This window comes from Rhinolophus sinicus, linkage group LG03 (genome assembly GCF_036562045.2).
Source record: "Rhinolophus sinicus isolate RSC01 linkage group LG03, ASM3656204v1, whole genome shotgun sequence".
NCBI lineage: Eukaryota > Metazoa > Chordata > Mammalia > Chiroptera > Rhinolophidae > Rhinolophus > Rhinolophus sinicus.
Window position 1 is genome coordinate 195,498,409 of NC_133753.1, and position 22,397 is coordinate 195,520,805.

Here is a 22,397-nt window from a genome sequence, read left to right on the forward strand (position 1 = left end):
CATATAAATGATCTCTATACACACATGTGAAAAAGAAAAAAACCTTTCAATAAAATCCCCAAGTGGTTGAAAAGTTAAAAGCATCATTCCAAACAGAAGTTAGTTTCCCAAAAATATTTAGATCAAAGCAAACCTAAGAAGTACAGCTGGAGACTGTTTAGAATCACAATGATAGGGACATTATTAAACGAAGGAAACGTAGACAGTCTTATTTAGCAGAAACACGCAGCCTTAAAAGCTAAAAATATGTTTCTACGAAGTGCATAAAGCACTCCTTTTAAGCAGTTATGAACACAGGGTCTCCCCCAAATCAGAATAGTGAAAATAAGGTAAAAGGAAATATCATTAAACTAGGAAGGACGAGGAAATCACCATAAAAATGTTAGTTTACAGTAAAATAAAATAAATAAACTTTGAAAATATCTAATGAAAAAATAACCCACTAGATTAGAATGTCAGCATGGACGTTGGCAAACCCTTTCCCATTTCTCATCTGTATGGAGCACATTTGAAAACCTCAAAAGAAGTAGATGATTTTTTTTTTTAAGAAATAATCCCAATGGCTAAAGTAGAAGACAGACCAATAACCATGTAAGAAAATAAAAGAATGCTCAAAATAGTAAACTCACAAAAGGTATTCCTGTTAAAAATCACACAGGAATCCTGATGACCACCTCTATTATCCAATATAGCTCTCAAATTTCTTGCTAATATAAAGAGAAAACAACAACAAAAGGAACAGCTCAAATGTTGTAAAATAAGAACTCAAGATATTTGCAAATGGTATGACTGCAAAGCTAGAGAACCTAAGAATAATAAACGAAAAAAGTTGGAATTTATAACTTCAGGAGCATGGCTGGATATGACAAATGCAGAAACCTCAATAGCTTTGATTGATCCTAGTTATAACCATATTTGGGTACACAGCCTGGTTCACAATAAACGAAATATCAAGTATCTGAAAATAACCTGAACAGAAATGCACGAGATTTACATGAAGAACATTACAGGGCTCTGCTGCAGTAAGAATATTGGATGTTCTGAAACATTAATGCAGGTTTCAGGGCTAACAACGTGACTGTCTGAACTTCCAGAGGAAACAAGTGTCAAAAGAATAACAAATGAAGACTAACAGAAAGGACTGGACTTTTAACAGTAACTTTATTAATCTCCTTAATTAGTATAATTAGTACAACGGCTGATGACAGTTTACTCAGCTAGAAGGAAAGCGAGGGCAGTGACAAGACAGACTGGATCTCTCCCCATGTCAATCACCCACGCAGTGCATGCTGGGAAAGCAGGAGCGGAGCATCAGACTTGGGGCACCGGGCCCACCGGACAGGCCACCGCGCTTCTCCGCCCGCAACATCCCTCTGTGCAGGCGCGCCTTCCGGAACGCGGGGCCCTAATCAGTCAAGGCTGGCCCAGGCTTCCTGAGTTTTCCTGAGATCCAAAATATGTATTGCTCTTTATTGCTCTATTGTTTTAAGCGATCATTTGGCCAGAAAAAGGGCCACAGTGCATTTAAGAACCACATTTCCCTGCAAAAACATTTTGTGAACGTGACGCACAGCTGCACCAAGAAGTCTTCTGCGTAACTGTGACCCCTGAGGGGCTCTAACTGTCCACCGAGAACACAAGGTCTGCGTGGGAACTCGAGGGAGGAGCCCTGCGTGGGAGGCCCGCCCAGAAGGGGCCGACGCCAGGGCGCCTGGGCCTGGGCCGTCGGGGGGGAGCAGTGGGCGACCCCACAGGCCCCACTTCAGGCAGCTCTGGAGGACTCCTGCCCTGAGCCCGTCAGCGGGCGGAAGTGAACGCGGTCTCCCATTTGCACCTCTGCAAACGTGGCACCGCGGAAGCAGCGGGTCCCCGGCCAGGAGAGCCACCAGATCCCCATGCACGGCCTAGACATTCAGCAGCGTTCTACCTGGAGAAGGCTTTCAAGTACCTGGCAGTGAGTGGTGGGTTTACCACTGCCGGTTGTCTCACGGACCTTTCCAGTGCATCTAAAGAAAGAAATTCTGTTTCAAGACATCGTTTTGCAATATTGCGAAGTACTTAAAAAAATGCCTTAAAAAATTCTAGTTCTACTTGGAAAAAAAGGAAGAAAAAGCATCTCAGACCAGAGAATACTGGAGACTGATGGCAAGTGACTGGAGAGTAAGGGTGGGGTGGGGGTGGGGTTGCTGCTGAACTGGGGGTCCCGTTCCTTTTGTGGGGACAAAGGAGTTTGCGCCTTATGAATGCCCAGCGCTCTGCCCTGCCAGTGCAGTCACCTGAGGAGCCAGGCTGGAGCAGCCGCCAGCTGTCTTTCATCCAGGCCTCATCTGGGCCGCCCGTGTCTCCTTTCTCTACCCCGTGTTCTCCGCCTACACAGGATCCAACAGGGACCCATGATTTTCCCTGAGTCCACGGCCACACTGTGGGTACCCCAGGCCTCTCCGACACAGCAGGATGAGAGGGACTTCGGAGATAGATCACACGTCCACGGGGGCAGGGGACATCACCCTTGACCTTGAACCAATTGTTGTAGGGGGTTGTACAAGGGGTAGTGGAAGGTTTTGGACCATGGAGGCCATCAAAGACGGCGCCTGCATTCCGGTCTTGTGCACACTTCACTGTATAGAACCCGAGGTAAGTCCAAAATCCGAGAGATGGAGTGCAGTAATTACCCAGAGTTCCAGAGTCCTGCCCTGCTAGCCATGTGCCACTTCAACCTGCATTGATTAGTTTGTTACTAGATTGCTTGCAAATGTGCTAGAAAAACAATTCCTAGAGCAAACCTTGGAAAAGGTAAAAATTACTGAGAAATAATGCATTTCTATAATCCCTAGAGAAACATCATCTAAAAACTTGAAGTCGAACATAATTCCATTGACAATGGACCTAAAACAAAAATGGAATTATAGTTTTTCTGGACTTTGGATAATCTTCAAACTTCTCAAGGTACCACCTAAAATAAGAAAAAAAGGACATTAAAAAAAGGAAATAATTTTGTCACTTAAACATTTAACAGATGCTAACAAAATGGACAATAGTTTTTTATTACAAAGGAATACAGAGTTTTTAAAAGTAGTAATACAAACTTTGGCATTTCATATACACAGTTTGATTTGGGCTACATCATGAAGAATTAAATATATTTGATTATAAAGCATGATTCACCAGAAGTGACCCATATTATTCATCTTTCTACTGGCAAGGGGAATCACTGACGTGTGATGAAGATGTGACCAGCCTGGGGGAAGCTCTGTCCAGACCCCAGAAGCATGCAGACTGGGGCGTGGGGGTGGTGGCAGGAGAGCTCCTGGTGGCTCTGACAGTTCTCTCCAGTCCCCAGGAGAGAACTACCGTGGAAAGGGCACCAAGTCAGACAGACTTGGGAAAATGCAACACGGGGCCGACCATAATTTGGCCCTGCACTCGAGATAAACAGGTATTTTCCATTTTGATATAAATTATAGCAACAAAGGCACACTTGCTTGTTTTGGGGAACAGGTAGTTGGGAAGGGTGGAAACTAAGTGGATGGAGTAAAACTTTTAAATAATTTGACGAGATGAAGAAACAGGCAGAAAAAAAGGAGTTCCCATAAGCACAAAAGAATGCCAAACAGATTAAAAATCACAACTATAATAGCTATTTGTTAATAGGGCGGAAATATATGACAACAGCACACTGAAAGCAAGTCAGCCAAGTCCTGTTGATTTTAGATTTTGGAGGAGTTTAGCGCTGTCACCCACAGACACAGACACCTAACCGACTGCCCCGTCTATTTTCAGACGCTGTTCTGTATACACGCAGGACATGTAAGGAGAAAAGTGCAGAGAAGCTGGCCAGTGGGCTTAGTGCTTTTCCAGAGCAGCGACGGGCTGCAGACAATATTGTCCAGGGCAGACCGTGTGCACGGATGGCGGCAGTGCAAAGCCTGCTGACGTGCAAATACAGAGTCAGGTGCGGGTGGTTTTCACAGGCCTGCGCGGCCAATCGTCTGAATGTGTCTCCCCAGGTTCACGTTAAAAACCTAAGGCCCAAGCGGGTGGTGTAAGTAGGCAGGGCCTTTGGGAAGTGATGAGATCATGAGGGTGGAGCCCCAGGAGGGGACGGGTGCCCGGATAAAAGGGGCCCAGCGAGCTCCTTGTTCCTTCTACCATGTGAGGACACTGCGAGCAGGGACTTCTGCCACCGAGAAGAGCCTTCACCAGAACTCGAGGATGTTTATGAGCTGCACCCTGATCTCGGGACTCGCAGCCTCTAAACTGTCAGGAACATTTGCTGTTCAGAAGGCCCCCAGGTCATGGTGTTTTTGTTCAAGCAGCCTGAGTGGCCGAAGGCAGCCCGCTGGCGTGCAGGCCACGGACCGCCAGCAAGTTTCTGAGAGCTTCCCCTAGACACTGCCCACTTGGGAGGACGTGCTGGCCTTGCACGCCCCGAATCTCCTGCGGACATTCAACGTGACCTTCGCATCCGGAGTCCAGCAGCGTCAATTCAAAGAGGCTCAGAACAGGTGCTGCCGTGGGCCTGGGGATGCCTGACAGCTGGGTTGTTCCTCAGGTACCCATGTGGTTTCATGCTTGTTTAGCCAGAGTACATGTGAACTGGGATGCAGCCATTCAAGTTAACATTAGCACTTCAAAAATCTAACCTAAAAGTCGGTACAGTCAGGTGAGAGCACAAGCTGAAAGTGCTAAAGGTGTTTTAAAACTTACTGGTGATGCTGCAGTGCTCTGGAGAGCAAAACACAAAAGGTGAAGAGAGCGAAAGCGCCGCCTTGGACAGACCAGGTGGCCAGGCCGTAGCCACACCACTCCACGACTTCTCCGAAGTAGTTGGCCGCACTTACGTATTCAAACAAGCCTCCTAGAGGAAAGCACAGAGTGGCAGTGCCCGGATGACCAAGGGGCCGGATGCTGCCCCAAGAAGCCAGCGACGACCTCCCCGGAGCACAGACCTTCAACTGGGGGAAAACCCCACTTCTACAGAATTGTCATCAATGAAACACATGCAACATTACTCGGTTTGCTATCTTAGATCACAGTTTCTGGTACTAACTACATACCTGAATCAATACCTATCCATTTATCTTAATATAAAGAGCTACAGTTTTCATACACTTTAATATATTGCTTCACTAGTTAATGGGCCAAACTGAGAACCCCTGAGCAAGGACAGAGACCATGGAATAACAATTACTGCACTAGCTTAGGTAAGATGGACCTGCACAGAGCTCTAGACCAAAAATTTAAAAAAAATATTCATTTTCAAGGACAGATTCATTCATTCATTCATTCATTCATTCATTCACTCATTCATTCACTAATCAAACCTTCACAAAAGGTAGATTCATCAGGTCTACATAATGGGCCAGACTGTGGTCCAAGCACTTGGGATGCACCATGGATAAGACACCCTCCGCTCGCCGCCCCCCCCGCCCCCCGCCGCCCATATCTGGAACAGTAAACCAAAGAGTAAAAGTATCCCAGGAAAACCCAGGGTACAGCAGAGGGTGTGGGGTGCTGTGAGGAGCAGGGCAACAGGCCTGGAAGGCCATCAGGGGTGGGGGGAGGTCCTGATCACAGACAGCGGCTGGGCAGGTGAGGTGTGATCCAGGCATGTGGGAGAGCTGGGCGCCCTCCAGGCAGGAGAAGCAAAGGCCCTGAGGCCAGAGAGCAGATCTGCACACTCTGTGAGCCAGCCCCAGGGCGGCGGTTTAAGCAATTTGAGATTCGGAGGATTTTGGTCCTTTGTTCATTGTGTTGCTGTTCGCCTGGTATGGTTTCCCAGCAGCTGCGTGGAAGGGTTCAAACTGATCACAGCTGTGCGTGTTCCAGCTCCACTGAAAGTGTAGTTTCATGTACTGAATTTTTTTATTTTAGAAGCTCTATTGGTTTCTACCTCATATTTGCTTAGTCCTTTTTATAGTCTATCAGTCTTTGACTCATAATTTCAATCCCTTTAAATTTTTTTAAACATTTAAGTATTCACTTTATAATCTGTTTCTATTAACTCTAAGATCTCAGGTCTCTCTCGTTTAGTTGTGCTGTTACTCTTGGTGCCGGATTTCCTCACTGGCTCTGCAACTTTCACTGTGGCTCTTATTCCTTGGCACGTGGTCCGTAGGGCTGAGGCCTGAGCTGAAGGCAGGTCCTTTGGGGACCGGGATGTGTGCTGGCCGAGGCGTGTAGGTACCACCCTCCTGGGACTACACGGTCCTAGTTCACGGCTTGTTCATGAGGTTTGTCAGACCATCTGAGTGGTATGAATTTGGGCTACAAACCAGCTGGCACGCACTCAGATTTTGCCCTCTGACTAATGGCTTCCTTTCCTGACATCGCATGGATACACTTAAAAAGATTTTTTTAAAAATTCACCCAACATTGTTCATTTTCAGAGGGAGGGTCAGTCAAGGTATCTGTTCTACAATGTTGCTGGAAATGAAGTACTGGACACGCCTGCAAACCATGAATTCTTCCTCACATGCTCGTTCCGAACACAAAGTTAACTAGAGTTTCCTTTTTGCTTAATAACCATTCAGTTGGCCCGAACTGGTTCTTTCATCATTCTAATAAAAAAATAATCACAGTGACTGCTTGCAACAGCAGTGACTCACATTGCACACTACAGCTCACCCCCTACACTTTACTTATTAGATCTGGCAAACCTAAAACAAAGGATCGCACGATGCACTTGTAGAATACAGTCTCCATTTTCAGTACATACCCCTCGGTATTTTGTACCCAGTCTCCCCTGGCTTCCTGAGATTCCTTAGGATGTAATCTGAGTGGATGTTTATCAGCATGCCTACCAACCACAGGACAAAACCTGAAGGAAAAAATACACAAGACCATTATGTTCATAAACTACAAAATTTATGAGCCTGCGCCTGAGTGAGCGTCACCACTGTGACCCTGCATATCACCAGGATTAGTGCAACATATTAGCCACAATTGATAGTAAAGATCATTATGATACATACTGTCCTTTATTTAGACAGATAATTCATAAGCCCTGTTCTCAGGTATGCTCAAGACGGCTTGGTTTTTATTAATAAATAAACTGATCCACTCAAAATACTTAGACCTGACGGCCACAACCTATGCTTTTAGCGTGACTGGTATGATTAGAAATATGACTTATGACTTTGGCACACGGCTCCTCAGCCCACAAGACTGACTTATCGTCACAACAACTTCAGGGTGTGAAGCACAATGCCCTCCCCCCGGGAGGAGGGAGAGGGGACAGCTCAGGGTGTGTTCCATTATGACCAGCTGCACGCAGGCCGCTGCAGGGGTGCTGGTCCCCCCCCCCCCTTCTCTGTAGCCTCGGTTGAACATTTCATGCACTTCCGTGGCTTCTCCACCACTGATTCTAGGCTCACTCATTACTCTGCATTCCCAGGTCTGTCCGTTCGCCTCACCTCCCAACAAAACCTCCCACCGCCATTACCCGGTTCTCCCGAGACACCCCATAGCTTCCCAAATGTTTTCCCTCTCATTTGTAGAAGTCTTCAGAGAGTTTTCATCACTTGAAGGAGACTTATTAGTATCCCATCAATTAATTCCAACAAGAAAAGCCAAAACGCCAAAATAGTATTTTATGAAAGAAATAAGTTGATTTGATAAAAAGAGCTGAGACACTTAACAAATGTGAAAAGCAGACAGTGTTTAATGGCGGTGCCCCATTCAACGTCAAAGAGACGTATACTTGGAACAACATTGTTATTAAATACTCTCCAGTTTTCCCAGTGGCATTCTGTATGTTTTCAGTCAGAACAGGGACACGTAAAGCTGGTGTCTGGTGAGGGTTCTGAGATCTGTTCCTTCTGTTTTTACCACTGGAGGCATCTTTCTAAACAGTTCATATCAAGTTTTACAATGTGTTTTATAAGTCACTTATTGGACCCATAACTGTATAGTTAATTTGCTACCTTTTTTGTATTTCACTATGTCCCCTGTAGGTGATGTGGCCTCCAATGTGAGATTCCAGAAAGAACCATGTTTTCAAAATCCATGCTTTATTTTTCTTCTAAGAGACAAGCTCCCTTCACTGCCTAGATTGGCAAGAAAACTATTTGTGCTCATCTAAGCTAAACATTGAATTCCATTTTGGGGATCTTAAAATCTTTGTATAAAATCTTTTAGGTGAATGACTTTACTTCTCTGGAAAACTTTTTGTTAGGATATTATCATCACTATTTGCTTAGCTCTTCATGGTAACTATTGTAAATATAACTAATTATTCATGTAATTTCATGTTTGCTTCCTTAAAAAAACTATAAACTCTATGACACAAATACAACCCAAAGAAAGTAACCTAGTTTGTTTCCTAATTGGCCAGTGTTTTCATTTTTGATTCCTTCTGTTCCATTGCAGAGAAGCCAAGAGGTTCGTATACAATTTATTGGCATCTGAAATTTTATGCCAGCTTCCAAGGCACGTGGCAAAAGTACCCCAACAATTCATCACAGAAACACCTCCTATGAGAATCACAAACACTAAAACCTTTCCTTGTTTTTTAGATGAAAAAGTCCCCTTCCTCGCCCATTTGTGGGGACCAGCGTGGCCAGCCGGTTTAAACCCCTGCTCTGCTACTTACTCAGTTTAGATTCTGCGCCAGCTGCTTAACCCTCTGACCTTGCCTTTCTCCTGCGAAAGGGTCCTTTCTGCCCTTGTCAGGACCTTGGGGAAGCATAAGGCACGTGCACAGCTCCTGGCTGCCGCCAAACCTGTTCTTTCTCCTTCCAATGGTTGGGGCAGAAGAGAATCGGGTAAAGAAGCAGAGAAATCAAGGATTTGGGGGCAGTGTGAAAACTAAATCATTTCATCTAGTGTTTCGGGGAGGCATGGATGTCTGGAGCTGGGGAAAAATCCTGAACAACTTTCTCACCCATCCTTCTGTGAGAGATGAGGAAGCAGATCCCACGCAACGATTCTCAGGTGTGATCAGGGCAACGCCCTGGGAATAAAGTTTTAATTCACAGAAAAAAAATACGACTGAGAAAATGTAAAAGTGTTTTGTTGGCAACCGAGTATCACACAAATGTTCGTTTTCTCTACTATACACGTCGATACAGAGAAAAACCCAAACGAAACGTAAGGCTACTTTACGGAGCCGAGGGCAGAGGGCTGTGGGGCAGCTGGGAAATGTGTGGGACAATTCGATGCCTCTTAGTGCATGGCCATGGGGCAAGTCCCATCTGCATGTGCTTGAATTTCTGAAGATCAGGAGGATCAACTACATAAATACACAGAAGAATTTTCCTTGTAGACAATGGCCCCAAGATCAAGTATTTTTAATGTTCTTGCAAATATTTTTCATGGCTGATGTTTGATTTTCATTTTTGTTCAGAACCTGGTTATAACCAGAACTTGAAAATATAACTTTACGTTGATAAAAATTTCAAATACTTCACAAATGTAAATGTTTACTCAATTTAGTAAGATCATAAACGTCTAATGGCCTTGTGGGAAGATGACCCAATGCAATCCTTTCTCACCTTCCAGAAGAAACTGTAGGAGGTGTGGGACTCTCTTAGACTACATGGCCAGTCGGTGCCCAAGTCTCCTGAATCTTGAGTGGCTGCTCATTCTGTGGGGACCGTGGCTATTTGGGGGCGTGTGTTAAGAACCGGTATTTGTACTTTCAGTGTCTGGGCGGGTGAAGGCGCTGGGCTCCTGTGTCCTCTCCTGCTGCTGGACCGCCCTGGGGCAGCCTGACTCCCGCCAGGCCCCCCGCAGCTAGGGTACAGACCCTCAGAAAGTGTTCTCTCTAGAAGTGTGGGCTTTTTCAAACTGGAAAGGACTGGAACGTGAAAATTGAAGTGACTAGAATGGTGGAGCGTGTCACCAGGACCTCCTCACCTGTTAGGAATCGGGGGTCAGTGACCCAGTCGTCACCATACACCGCATATTGGCTTAAGTATCTGCTTTGCAAGTAGCCATTATAGGTACAGAATGCGAATGCCAGTACACACGCGTATAGTGGCGTCGGCTTTCCTCCTCGGATCAGAAAGGGGAAAATCAAGGACCTTAGGAAACAAGAAGCAGAAACAAATTAAAAACAACAACAATAAAGAATATCATTCCTGGCGGCGGCCGGATGGCTCAGTTGGTTTGAGCGCGCACTCTCAACAACAAGGTTGCCGGTTCAATTCCCACCTGGGATGGTGGGCTGTGCCCCGGGCAACTAAGATTGAAGGACAACGACGTGGAGCTGATGGGTCCTGGGGAAACACACTGTTCCCCAATATTCCTCAATACAATTAAAAAAAAAAGAATACCATTCCTACAATCCTATTTTAAGTGTCTTGGGGTTTTAATCTTGCTTTTGTGTACATAAGTCATCCTCAGTAACACTCACACTTACGTATTTACTATATCCCTTAAAAGCAGAATTTCTAGACAAAGAATTAACCATGTTTCAACAACGTATACCACAGTGCAAAAACCCAGGATTCTCATTACGCAGAACGTGAAACAGACACAGTGAGTTAGAGAAAACTGAAGCTTCGAGAGGCTCGCAGAATCTTCACTACACTAAAACTCATACTCGTTCTAGTCTGACCAGCACAATTTGGGTGACACCATTTTATCGTCCATTAACAAGGCCCCCAGCTACCAGCACAGCAGACACTGCACACACCCCACCGAGGATGGGATTACGACTCAGAACAGTCAGGCCACCTGCTCGAGGCCACAGGGCTGGTGAGTGGCTGAGTGTCCGTGCAAATCGGGGAAGTGGGAGACCATGTTCTTCTGTTACATCACACTGGCTTAGGTCCACGCTACTGAAGGTTTACAGAAAGAAAATTAAGAATGAGAAACTAGAAACTTATGAAGAAAAGATGCAAAATTTTATTTCGTATTAGAGTTTTCTCTTTCAAGTCAGTGCACACCCAGTAATTTACAGAGGTGACATCACTACCTAGCCTACAGACTTTAAGGCGATAATAAGAAACTATTATCAACAACTTTATGCCAATAAATTTGACAAGCTGGATGAAGAAATAGACAAAATGTTTAAAAGACACAGGTGACCAAAACTGACCCAAAAACAAATCAACAGTTTGAACAGCTGTCAATGAAAGAAATTATGCAATTCTAGAAAAAGCAAAGCTAGAGTCAGGGGAGGGGATTAACTGTAAAGAGGCACAGGGATGTCTAAGGGGATACGACTGTTCTGTATCTCGATTGTGATGACGACCCATGTGCAATCATCAAAACTGATCAAACCATAGACTTCAAATGAGTGAATTTTATTTTATGTAAATGACACCTTAAAACAAGGGAGAAACATAAAAGCTTATTATTTGTTTCCATTCTGCCCCTCAACTCCAGGGAGAAAATATAATGAATTACTAGCAGGAATAGTGACAGCATGACAGCACTCACATAACATTGGCTGTACATCAAGGCATTCTCTCCCCACAGCCTCACTCGGCTCCTTGGGAGAACATTCACGTGAGTCAGAAGCAGTCTGCAGGGTTCTCATCCTGTTTAGGCCAGTTCCCCCAAAGAGGACCTCATCCAGGTCTAGGGTGAAGCCCCAGTGGGGTATTAGGCATCCACTTAACCACGACACATGCCATCAGTGAGGCACTTACTCGCCTGGAAGCTGTAGTGTTGGCAAGCCACTGAAAAACAACAGGGGATCTCAGCCACTTCTCTCTGCATCTCACAAACATGGTGCAGGGCGGGGCAGATGGTTGGTACAGTGCGCTGGCATCTGGGATGCAGGCTCACTGCAGAAGCTTGAGCCGAATGCAGAATTCAGTCTCTGTTAGGGGAAGCGCGTGTGGCCTGGACCAAGGTGGGCTGCCTTAAAAACAGGCTGAGATTGTGACTTGTGATGAGGTGCTGTCGTCAAGGTGTTTCTCCCAATCCCTGCTTCTCAGTCAGGGCCCAGGGCTCGAGTTACGCCCAGAGGACATAGTCATCAGCAGAGACAATGGGGTGTCACTCCATTCCTGAGTGTAGACTCTGTAGACTCGAGCAGGCAGCCTCATTTCTGAAGTCAGCCTAGGGGATTCTCCAGCCATGGGGAAGTAGGAAAGGGACCACAGGACGAGAACTTTTAGAGAAAACTTCCCTGGCAGTGAAGGTCTCGAGAAATTTTCCAGGAGGCAAATTGCAGGATAGAGCTGGAGAAGTGTTAGAATTCCGAGTTTGAAGAAATACAGAAAAAAGAACAGGAAATAAGAATTGTGGGAGAGGCGAGGGCTGGACTTGGTTTAGAAAGAGGCCTGATAAACTGTAGAGTACGCAGTTCATAAGCTATTCGGACTGCTGGCCTGAACAAGATCATGCTAAGTCCCACAAAGGGTAATAGGAATGCAGAGTCACAAAGGGGAGGGTTAAATCTAGGGAGCCTGAAATACACGGAGCAGGTACTAAAAGAAAACGGTTTCAGGGAATCTTCTGGGCTCGATGGCACACGTGCCTGAGTTATAGATGAATGAGGTGCTAAAGCAGCAGCTCTGAGGAAGCTCTGCAAACGTGCATCTCCTGGCAGGTACTTCCCTGCAGGACATGAGAGTCATGCACTATGGCAAAATCTTGACAGACATCTCCCAATTCGGTTTCACGTTCAGGGCTGAATTCTGAACGACCAGCAAACACTGGCTGGCACCTTGCAAAGGTGAAACCCAAACCTCTCATGTTTCCCTCACACCCCTTTCCTCCTCTGTCGCTGATGTTCCGTGCCTGTTCTAGCAACAGGAGTCTGGTCAGGTGTCAGCAAACCCAGCCCACCACCTGTTTTTGTAGAGCCTGGGCGCTAACAATGGTTTTTACATTTTTAAATGGTGGGTTGCAGACGGGAAAACATCCAGCCTAAGAAAAAACTTATGAGAGTTTATTTGAGCCAAACGGATGACAATTGCCTGGAAGCAAAGTCTCAACGGATTGAGAAAATGCTCAGCAAAATGGCGGTTTGCAGCTTATTTCAGACGTAGAATCAAAGGAGGAAGGTTACATCAAATCCACTGGTGGTAGATTAAGGGGGTGGGAAAAAGCAAAGTGAGGAAGTCTCTGGGATTGGGTAAAAGTAAATTGGAGAGACAGGCACTTCTTTCACAGAGGTGGGTGCAGGATAGTTACTAGTTCGCTTTTTACAGCACATGGAGGTGGTAATCAGGGGACGAGAATTACAATGAGGAATTTTGTAGTTTCCTGCTCTGGTCTGGAAAAAAGGGGTTATTGACATACCCAGGGTATGTTACCTTATATGCAAAAAGATAACAGACAGGTTCACTTAAAGTAAAGACTGACCCTTGTCAAGGAAGCTACAGGCTAAGGATATGACTTCCCGCCATGGCCCACCTTAATTAGGAACTTTTATGTTCACACCATCCCATGTGGTTATTTTCAGGCTCCTGAGCTTGTCAGGTTTCACATGTGGCCCCTTGTCCCTCCACAAGGTAAAAAGAAATCAAAAGACTATTTCACGACACATGAAAACCATATGAAATTCAAGTTTCAGTGTCCATAAATGGAGTCGTATTGGAACATGGCCTGGTCATCCGTTTACATATTGTCTGGGGGGCACTGAAGGCCCTGTAGACTTACGTGGCTGTGACAGGGCCTGTCCGTGGCAAGCTAAGCCCTCTGCATGGCTGCCGGTGTGGCAAACCGCCGTGCTGCAGTGTTCTGCGTGCCATGCATGGCCTTGCATAACGCATTCCAAATTATCTTCATCTCAGCGATACTGGTTGTGTCAAGACAAGAGCCCTGAACTTGTCATGCTTTGAAGGCACAGTGGAGTTCGGGGAATTTCGTTATTGCATTAGAGGGTGAAGTAATGACACAATAGCTGTGCCAAGGTCAGCATTGCCATCTACGCGCTCATCACAATACCCCCAACTCACAGGACAGCAACGGTCAGAAAAATAAAGAGAACTGAAAACAGAATCTTATCAGGGAATTTCTTTCCAAAAGAAATGCAAATGAGGCCACAACCACAGGCAGTTACCAAGTGGATCATGTATTAGGCAAGCAAGGAAAGCCACACACCATTGGGAAGGAAGTTCATTAGCAGCAGCAGCTAAAGGAGCATGTCCAAGGGACAGAAACTTGTTGAATACGATGAGCCTTTCCTGTGAGAGCGGCTCTTAAAGAAACTGGGACACCAGGGGTTACGCCCAGTCAATTAACGAGGCAGAAGATGGAGTCAGCAGTCTTCCCCGGCTCTTGCTGGGCCCAAGATGTCACCGACACTGCTTACTTGTTTATATGGAGTCAGTGCCAAGGTAGACGTGACTGAGGAATGAGGGTCTCTGAATCGTCTTTGTGGAACCAGAAATAAGAGGATTCCCAAAGAAGTTGCGGAAAGTTGAGTTCAGTACAACCTACAGTAGAATCTGCTAAGTTGTTATAATGGATGGTGGTAAAATGTGTGGGACACAAAAATGGACACATCACAAAATGACAGCTCGTGGAGCTGTAAGGTGTTTGGAGCTACTCCCTGCACCATCAGGCACTTTGCAAAACAATTTCCTGCTGTGCCTGAACCGATCCTGGCAACAGTGAACTTGACATTCCCTCTACAGACTTAACCCTATTTTGAACTCAGAGCTGAGACTAACATTTTTCTTAATGAGAAAAATTGCCCTCAACCACTATTATTGAGTTTTGTAAGGCTCTGGGAATTAGCTTTTGCTGCAGACTTCATGTTTCTTAGTGAATTCAAGCCAAAACTATAAGGGAAAATACCACTTCATGTCTAAAACTCATACTGTGCACAAGTCATTTCAACAACAACTGACATTGTTTGAATCTCCAGAGACGTGAAACAGCTTTCTATGCTGTTAGAGTGGGTGAGGGTTCCATCTTCTCAGAAATTTGCAGTGGAGATAATTTCTAAGCTCAAACTTAGAAATTCAGTTTTTCTGAACCTTGATTTCTACATTTCAAAAACCATTTCACAATAATTGTGGAGTTGCCACCTAATCCTCAATTGGAAGATAGTACTTTACAAAGTAATGAAACTCTAACAGGCAAATATCGAGAAGAATCTAACAGAATTCCACAGATGCCTTTCAAGCAATGGATATGCTAAACTGAAATCATAAACTGGGGCCTGGTAGCAATATTTGGCAGTGCCTACCCGTGTGAAGGCATTCTCCAAGATAAAAGCTCACTGCAGAGCAGCACAAAGAGGTGAACATTCAACGATGGATTTTGGTCAAGGGAATACGAACTGTGAAGCCCAAGTAGGTGAAATGTTACCCCCCACCAAAAGAAGTCCATCCTTCTCACCACACCTGTGCTACAAAAACTGCACTGAAGTATTACATTTTGAAGTTTGTCAATAAAACTTTTGTGCAAATTTGTTTTCTCTTTTGTGGTAAATAGCTATGCAGTATCCCCTATTTTTTCTGTTGGCCCCCAAAGCTTACAGTGGAAACTATCTGGACCTTTCCAAAAAGAGTTTGCCAACCCATGGTCTAGATTAACACAGTACTATTCTGGAAACATCGCTTTGCCTTCTGTAGAAAGTGTTCCTGCTCGAGCCACCAGACGTGGGTTGCAGGCAGCCACTGCGCTCCGGGGACTTTGTGCTCCTGGTGGGATGGATGCTGCATCCATGTCCCCAGCTACGGCATGGAAGGAGCTGTAGTCACTTCCGCTCCAGCGTATGCCCTGGAGGAACCTGGAAAAGGCATTCAGGAAGGACCTCAGGAGAAGACTGACTTCTCTTGGGTCTCGTGGGAATGTCAGAAGTGGTCGTGATCTGCCATTGCCTCAGAAAGGATGACGCAGACCTCTTCTGTTGCTCTCTGATCTCTGCCCTGGAAGTGGACAGCACTGAGTGACCCTGAGGTCCACGGGCCTGGCCACAGACCCAAAAAGGTCAGGGGAGCAGGCCGGCTTGGGCAACGCTGAGCTCCAGGAGGAGGTCTCCTCCCCCACCCTGCTCTGCCCCAAGGCTGAGCATCGCCAGGTGGGCTCTGAGGACACAGGAGCCCAGGTCTTCAGTAGCCAGACGTCCAGATGCAGCGCACCTTCTGGAGGGGAGCGCCCTACTCCCGCCAGGCATCTTTGGGTGCTTTCTCCTCTCGGGTTAGTCCCATTAGCTTTATTTATTTTCCTTGGAAATCCATGCAGCTGTTTTCAGAAAGGTTTCCCTTTGACTTGGGCCAATTAGGAACCAGAATGGGGGAGGAGAGACTGGCTTCTGGGCATGGCTGTTATCTGAGCTTTCATTTAGACCAGAGGAACAGAAGCAGATCAATGATCGCAGTGGAAGCCAGGTAGTTTCTCATGGTGAAGGCTCACCTGGGGACACGGGGCCAGGCTCAGACGTAAGGAACGTGGCATGTCTGCTGGACAGATGTCCACAGCACCTGTCATGACCCAGGGCCGGGGGCCCAGGCTGTCCCAGTTACAGCAGGTCCGAGTATTCAAAAGCCTTTTCTCACAGGTAGTCTCACCCAAACTCACAATCACCCTTCCATCTAGGAACTGTGGGAAATGAGCATTAGCCATCTTTGAGAAAGGGAATTAAGTCAGAAGTTGAAAACCCCTTAAAATGAAAATCACTTGGAGAGTAACTATGAGACACTTGGACTTAAAAATACTTTACTTAGGCAATGTGCTATAAATCCACTTCCTGTGGCCAGTGAGCTGAAGGATACAAACGAGTCAGGTCCCAGGAAGCTCCGAAGCCATTCCATTTTCTGGCTCATCAGAGTGGGGGTGGGACTGAAAACCCACCATTTCCCCACTTTATTTTCTTTCTGTTCCACATAAGGAACCAGATTTGCTTTTCACCAAGTGGTTTCATTCCCTGTGGAAACTTGCACGTCTTCGTGTCTGCACGGCAACGATAAACATGGGACAGGTTTGACGACGGGGTGAGCCGCGGGCGGTCAGCAGCCGGAGTCTCTGTGGACCTTCCCTGGCCAAGGGCAGTCTGCTGCCTGTTTGCTTTGGCTGCGTTCACGAGCTGAGGCTTGGCGTGGAAGTGCTTGGCGTGGAAGTGCTTCTCGCAGTTCCTTATCATACGTTTCCAGTAATTGCTAACCCTGAACAACATGGATGGGTGTGACACGTCAACAAGCCTACGAAACAGATTATTCTATGGAACAGATAAGGGCCTGGAGGCTCAGAGGAACACGGTAGCTTGGGTGATGGAGACCGACACTTGGAAACGATGGGCTCAAAGGCAAGGTCACCTTCCCAGGTGTACCACCCACCACATCTTGAGGACTGGGCGAGAAGTAGGACCGGGGCCAGGCTGGCACTGCCTATCACTCCATGGCATATTAAATACTCATCAGAAGTCCTTTTCATTACATGTAGAAACTAACCCAGAAAAATATTATATTAAGTGACAAAAGTGGGATACAAGATTTTGCATGTGTTTATGTGTGTGTATCCTTACTGCTTAGGAATAAAATGATCAAAAAGTTATTAAGAACAGTGAAAGAGATGGGAATGATAACCCAAAATATTTTCAGTGTTATCTCTAAGTGATGGAATTACATGTGATTTTTATTTTCTTCCCCGAATTTCTGTGCATTTTCTAAGTTTTCTACAACGAGCCTGTAGCTCAACTGCAAGTTTGTTCGCATGTACTGTTGACAAGTATTTTAAATGCTGGTACCTATGACATTCAAAACAGACCAGGTGAACAAGAGGGAGAAATGGGATTTCTGGGGCTGAAGGCCTGACGTTGCTTATTGGAAGGGCTCAGAAAGAATCAGGCAAAATTAATAAACAAGCAAACACACAGTATCTATGGGGAATTTTCTGAATTTTAAGGGGGTAAAATATTGTATAGGCATCCAGGAAGAAAAATGAGTCACCAGAAAAAATAAAAGTCACCAATCTGGCCCACGTGTCCATTCGCAGAGCAGTGGTACGAGGGCTCTGAGCTGTCACCCCACTCTCGTAGCAGTGGATTTCTGCCTGCTTGAAACCATCTCGCTGGTGGACAACCACCGTGCCCACCTACCACAGGTGATCTGCTCAAAGGGGAAAGACTCAGGGAAGGCATGACCTTCAGAGGTCAAAATGCAGCCAACCGCTTGTAATAACTATTCTTGAAACATTTAAAGTCAGATTTCATGTTCCACATCTGCTTAAATCCCACAGTAGACTATAAGAATTATCTCTTGACATGTTTTCCTAACAAACTGGAATAGGTATTAACACCCCAGACTCCTTGCAGTGACAAACAGGGCATTCACCAAGCACAGGATTTCACTCTCAAAATAAAAGCAACCAGACATCATCTCCCAGGACAACCTACAACGTCGCACCCCCACGTTTGGGGACAATACAATATCTAATTTGATGATTTGGGAGTAATTTTGCTAAGAGCAGATTTAATCATTTTTAAATGATTATAACCAAGAATGGTTGTAATTTTAATAACTGACTTTATGACTTTTTCCTCAACAATTTGAGGTCACTGAAATCTACAGCACTTCCTAGATCTGGGGCAGTTCCTTTCACTTGTCCTTCCTTCTGTACAAGACTCTTTTGCAGTGATGACCAAACTGTGCAGACCCCAACAAAGCCACGTACTTAAATACGCACCTTGTGCTTTCAAGGTGAGGTTAGGGTCTCAATGAATATTTCACTGTCAATCTATACTTTTGCATAAAAGTTTTTCTTTCTCAGATTATTTGAATCCACAAAGCAAGGGCCAAGGATTCTGTGTGCCCTTCACCCCCTCCAGGTCTCTGCTGTTTTTTAGGGTTACACATGCCGCCTTTCAAAGTGAGGCTGGGTCAGGATCTGAGGGGCCATTAATAGAACTGCGCATGCGAAACAATGCACATGAAGCCGCTGAGGTTCTCTGGCACCATAACCAGGGGTAATGGCAGAACCAAGAGCCTGCCGGGTCACGCATGTGGCTGAGCACAGACCTTCTGACGGGTGTCAGGAAGAGGAGACCACTTAGGTTTTTAAAAGTCTGTAATCTGGGGGCCATTCCCCCTCCCTCTGCGGCCCCCAACTAAGTCATGGTGAAGACGGTGACACTGAGTGCTCCACTGGGACTTAGTTGTTTGTCAAGGATTAAAAACAGTCCCACAAATGTCCTTCGCCATCCACCAGGAACTGCTCTGAGCCCTGGAGTGTCTTTCCCACAGCGGTCCCGTCTTGCCCTTCATCAGGCCTCCCTGCCCTCCCTGGTCATCTGCCAAAAAGCTCCTGCAGACTCGCCACAATCTGTCTCACTCTCCTTGACTCCTTGGAGCATCCCTTGTCTCCGTACCCCCAGTAGTGAGTACAGTGCAGGTACATGAATCAATCCTTAGTAAACGTCTGCAGGATGAATACAGACACATGTCCAGTTTTCCCCTCTACTGTAAGTAAATACCCCTTCCCACTGACCCTGGGAAGCCCCTGCATCTGGCTTTGGTCCTCTCCTGTCCCTCAAGAGGCTACACCTCACCCAGAGCAGGGCCTGGCCTCCCTCCTCAGAGCTCAGCACAGGGCCTGCAGACACCCGCCAAACACTGGGAGCTGCCAGCCACACGGCCTGCTCAGCATCCCTGGAGCGTGTCCCCTGGCACGTGCTTCTCCTGCGGCCAGCCCCGTTCGGGCTCCTGTCACCTGCAGTGCCCTGACACATGAGGGACTCTATAAATGTCTCCCAGCTCAGCTGCATGGCTTCTAACAAGTGCTAATGCTGCTGGCACTTCTGTTCTCTTCCAAGTGCTCGCTCACTTAGGTCAGATGACCGTTTAATAAATTAGTTGCTTGGGTAGAATGGAAAATGTGTATCTTTTCTATTTGGACAATGTCAGTGTCCCCAAACCACACAGGCTATGTGTACGGTAAGATGTGCGACTTAAAAAACAAACACAATAGCCCAGCAGTTTAAAAAACTACACCTGACCCAGTAAAGCCTCTGGAGCAGTTTCTAAAGCCACTGGTCTAGGCACCGGGGGCTGTCATCCCAGCAATCCCTACTCCGAGGGCCTTGCGTAAAACACCCGAAAGCTGGGTGTACGGGCCTCATCTGTATATGGTGATCTATTCGAGTTCTATCACTCTAGCCGGGACTTCGCCCTTTGGGAGGCTGTATTCATTCTGATTCTTCCATTACAGCGAGCCTAGAAACAAACACGATGCCTTTAGTTCAAAAGCTTCTGCTCCAGGCTTTCAAACAACACGCTGTAAAGTACTCCCTTCCTTTCCAATGCCACATCTTCAAAATTCTTTATCACCACACAAGGCTGCAGCAGCGTGTATGAATGACACACAGAGTATGTATATGGACATACAAAATGGTATCATTTAACGTATATTGAGCATTCAGACTTGCCAATACCTTGCAAGCATTTCACGGAGTGGTCTTTGTTTAATGCCAATCCCACAGGCTGGCACCATCACTGTGCCTGTTTCATAGCTGTGCCTGCAGAGCAGCTTGGTAACTTATCTCAGGTCCCCAGTGATGGGGCTGAGATAACACCTGGCAATCCGACTCCAGAGCTTGCTTTTCGCCACTAGAGAAACAGACAGACACAGGTTCTGGTATATGTATGGAGAAAGGTATATAGAAACGAGGGTTCTACTGATCCTCAAATTGCAGTCATGCTCAAATCCATTGAAAAAGAAAGGGACAACAACTGTGCTTAATGGAACAGTCTCGGCGCGTCGGGAGCACGGGGCTCGGAAGCTTTGTTGAACACTGACTGCCTGTTTGAAGTCCCTGCATAGAAGCAGATGAGGACACACGGCACCCAGGACTTCCGCGTCCCGATAACCGTGCTGAGGAGAGGCTTAGAGACAGGCAGGCAGACACACACAAACCCACTCACGCTTACTTCGTCCTACCTCTCCATGCAGTGGACGTTGTCAGGTGGGCCTCACAATCAGAGCGGTCCAGCAACCTGCCCACACTCGCAGGACAGGTGAACCCAGCTCTCCAGGTTGCAGAGACCATCCTTTGGAACTGTGCAGCCTTGCAACATTTTAATTTCCAGCTTTCGTTCAGCCATTTGGTTTAGCTGTGCAGAAGCCGAAGCCTTATGAGCTGGAGAGACCCCCAACTTACAGGAAGAACTTGACGGTATCAGACACAACCTTTTAATATTCGTCACAAAACCCCAAAAACTTGGAAGCCATCTTTAAGACGTCAGATATGTGCCAAGTCATTGCTTGGAAAGCCAGTCTTGGGCTCCCTGCCGAATGTGGAGGCGAAAGGCCCAGAAGGGACCAATTCCTACCCATGAGGATTGTAAAGGGGGAATCGCCAAGTTCTTTCAGGAAGGCCGCTTTCCAGGCGATCGCCTGGCCAGGAGAAAACAGCCCCACCCACAATAAAGATGCCCAACTGGAAACGGTAGAAAAGGAGCCAGATATGATCGCATAGGTCGTTTACCTTTGGCCAGAGACACCGGCGTTGAACAAAGCCCAGGATTATTATATGGCGAACACTTTCTAGGTCCAAGTTTTACAAACAACACAAAACAAAACAGAACAAAACCCCCCAAACCTTTTCTATTACCCCCTTGTAAATCCTCTAAAGTCTTCCTCACTTTTCCAGACTCATTTCTGTTTATAAGTTAACTCCGTGCGCCAGGGGACAGAGGGAAGCGCCCAGGGTGCAGTGAGAGGCCGCCAGGGACTGGGGGGTGGGGTCCCGCAGGGAGAGGTCCCCGGGGGTGGGAGCACAGAGTGACAGCACCGGGGACAGCAGGGGGAGAGGCGGCGCTGGGGAGGAGGAAGCGGCAAGAAAGAAGGGGCTCCGAGGGAGGGCAGCGGGTGGGGGAGACGCAGGCACAGGGCGCCGCGCCGGGGGGCGCCGGCCGTTACCGTTGCGTGTAGTGGACGATAAACATGGCCAGGAGGATGCGGTTGGGCCAGCAGCGGAGGCGCTCGGCGGCCGTGGCGACGCACACGAGGAGCGGCACGGCCAGCGACGGCAGCTCCTGCACGGCCCAGGCGGTGGGCGCCGTCAGGCTCCAGGCGGAGCGCGGCGACGCGTAGCGCCCGTAGGGCGAGCCGAGCAGCGTGAGCAGCGCGAAGCACAGGAAGCCCAGGGCGCACTGCAGGTAGGCGAGCGCATCCAGCAGGAGCCGCTCGGCCAGCTCCATCGCGGAGGACGGCAGGCGCGCTCCATGGCCCCGCGGCCGCGGCGGGCCACATATAGGGTGGCGGCGAGGGGGCGGGAAGCACGGTTACCTGAGGCAGCGCCGACAGCCGACGCCCCAGCTGCGAGCCGCACACCTGCAGCGGTGCGGAGGCGGCGGGTGCGCCGTTTCCGCGGGTTGGACCAGTCACCGGCGTGCGCGCCGGCGCTCGGGGCGGAGCCGGAGGCGGGTCTGCAGGCGTCCCCGCCCCACCCCCGCCGCCGGAGCCCCGCCTCCGGGCCCGCCGCGCCCTCGGCGCTGTGCGCACGCGCGACTTCGAGCTGTCCGCACTGCTGCCTGAGGTCGCGC

The 22,397-nt window shown here is 47.4% G+C and overlaps 1 protein-coding gene across 1 annotated transcript; it reads right to left on the reverse strand.

Moving 5' to 3' along the window:
• Positions 1-1,142: 1,142 nt before the first annotated feature.
• Positions 1,143-22,192, reverse strand: SRD5A1 (steroid 5 alpha-reductase 1). Its single transcript, XM_019743374.2, has 5 exons — positions 21,772-22,192; positions 9,859-10,025; positions 6,719-6,820; positions 4,708-4,858; positions 1,143-2,953 (listed from the first exon to the last, which is right to left on the reverse strand). Exons 1-5 carry the CDS (start codon positions 22,050-22,052, stop codon positions 2,887-2,889), a joined length of 768 nt encoding a protein of 255 aa, XP_019598933.2. The 5' UTR covers positions 22,053-22,192; the 3' UTR covers positions 1,143-2,886.
• Between the last annotated feature and the right edge of the window lie 205 nt (positions 22,193-22,397).